The sequence below is a fragment of the Austrofundulus limnaeus genome, unplaced genomic scaffold (assembly GCF_001266775.1).
Source record: "Austrofundulus limnaeus strain Quisiro unplaced genomic scaffold, Austrofundulus_limnaeus-1.0 Scaffold68, whole genome shotgun sequence".
Lineage (NCBI taxonomy): Eukaryota > Metazoa > Chordata > Actinopteri > Cyprinodontiformes > Rivulidae > Austrofundulus > Austrofundulus limnaeus.
In genome coordinates this window covers 1,662,938-1,664,149 of record NW_013952470.1, presented here as the reverse complement: position 1 = coordinate 1,664,149, position 1,212 = coordinate 1,662,938, and the positions used below count along the sequence as shown (strand labels likewise).

At 58.1% G+C, this 1,212-nt stretch overlaps 1 protein-coding gene across 1 annotated transcript in view; it reads left to right on the top strand.

Moving 5' to 3' along the window:
• The window catches only part of LOC106518892 (gastrula zinc finger protein XlCGF28.1), a 34,428-nt gene extending 33,714 nt beyond the window's left edge, over positions 1–714 (top strand). Inside the window, exon 3 of the mRNA XM_014010325.1 lies at positions 642–714. Within this exon, the coding sequence (XP_013865779.1) occupies positions 642–714 (73 nt within the window). The remainder of the gene's footprint in view (positions 1–641) is intronic.
• The last annotated feature ends 498 nt before the right edge of the window (positions 715–1,212 follow it).

Below are 1,212 nucleotides of genomic sequence, written 5' to 3'. Positions count from 1 at the left end.
CGTGACAAGAGGAAAATGTCGCAGCATAAGTCTTAATGGTGCTGAAGGCTAAACCTCTGTCCATCAACATCTGTAGGAAAGACAGAATGCAGGACAAGGAGCGGTGAACTGGATTTGCAGTTTTCCCTACACACTAGTGTTGAAAGGATGCGACTGTGGATGCTGCGCGCGCATCCTGGATGGTGCGCACCACATCAGTAGATTAACCCAGGTTTACTAAGCGTTCCGTTCAGCGGCCAGGCCCAGAGGGGCTGGCCCAGTTTCGGGAAGCTCCTGATCGCTCCTCCCGCCTGCAGGAGAGCGTCCTCCTGCCAGGGTAGCTGGAGCGGGAGGCCTGACAGTAATGACTGAAGGAATCGGGAACCAGTGCGCTCCCGTGCGCTCCGGAGCGATCAGAATAAACCGCCGGCGGTCTGCTCTGATCCGTTCCAGCAGTCGCGGGATCAGAGGGACAGGAGGGAAGGCATAAAGCAGCCTGTCCAGCCAGGGACGGTGCGCAAAGTGTCCACTCCCAGAGGAGGGTCGTCCCGTGAGCTCAGGGAGAACCAGAGGTCGCACTGTGCGTTTTCTCTGCTGGCGAACAGGTCCACTTCCACCTTGCCGAATCTGTCCCAGATTTGCGTAATTATGGTCATGTGCAGGGCCCAGTCCCCATCCTGGGGACCCCCCCCGGACATGATGTCTGCTCCCCTGTTCAGCACACCCAGAATGTAGACCGCTCAAATTGAACGCAAGTGGGTGTGTGTCCAGAGGAGCAGCTCTCTGGCTGTGTCCAGCAGCTGCCGGGAGCGTACCCCTCCCTGGCGGTTTATGTAAGCTGCTGCCACTTGTTGTCCGTGTGGACCAGAACATGCTGGTCCCGGACCAGATGAGTGAAAAAGGCACCAGCACTTTCCACACAGTCAGAAGTTCCAGAACATTTATGTGGGGGACAGGGTGGGCAGACCAGCGGTCTCCCACAGTCTGGGACAAGCACGTACCCCCACCGTGACAGTGACGCGTCTGTGAAGACCGGCACGTGATGTGTCGCTCTGCTCAGAGGGACTCCTGCTGACAGTGTGTGTGGCTTCCTCCAGTGGTTCAATCTGCCTCCACTGAGGAGGGGATCGATACGATCCTACACTTGTGGCGTATCGGATCGATCTTTAGCCGGGAGAACCGCCTGAGTGTCTCGTGTGTAGCAGCCCGGGTGGAACCACCGCGTGGGCTGCT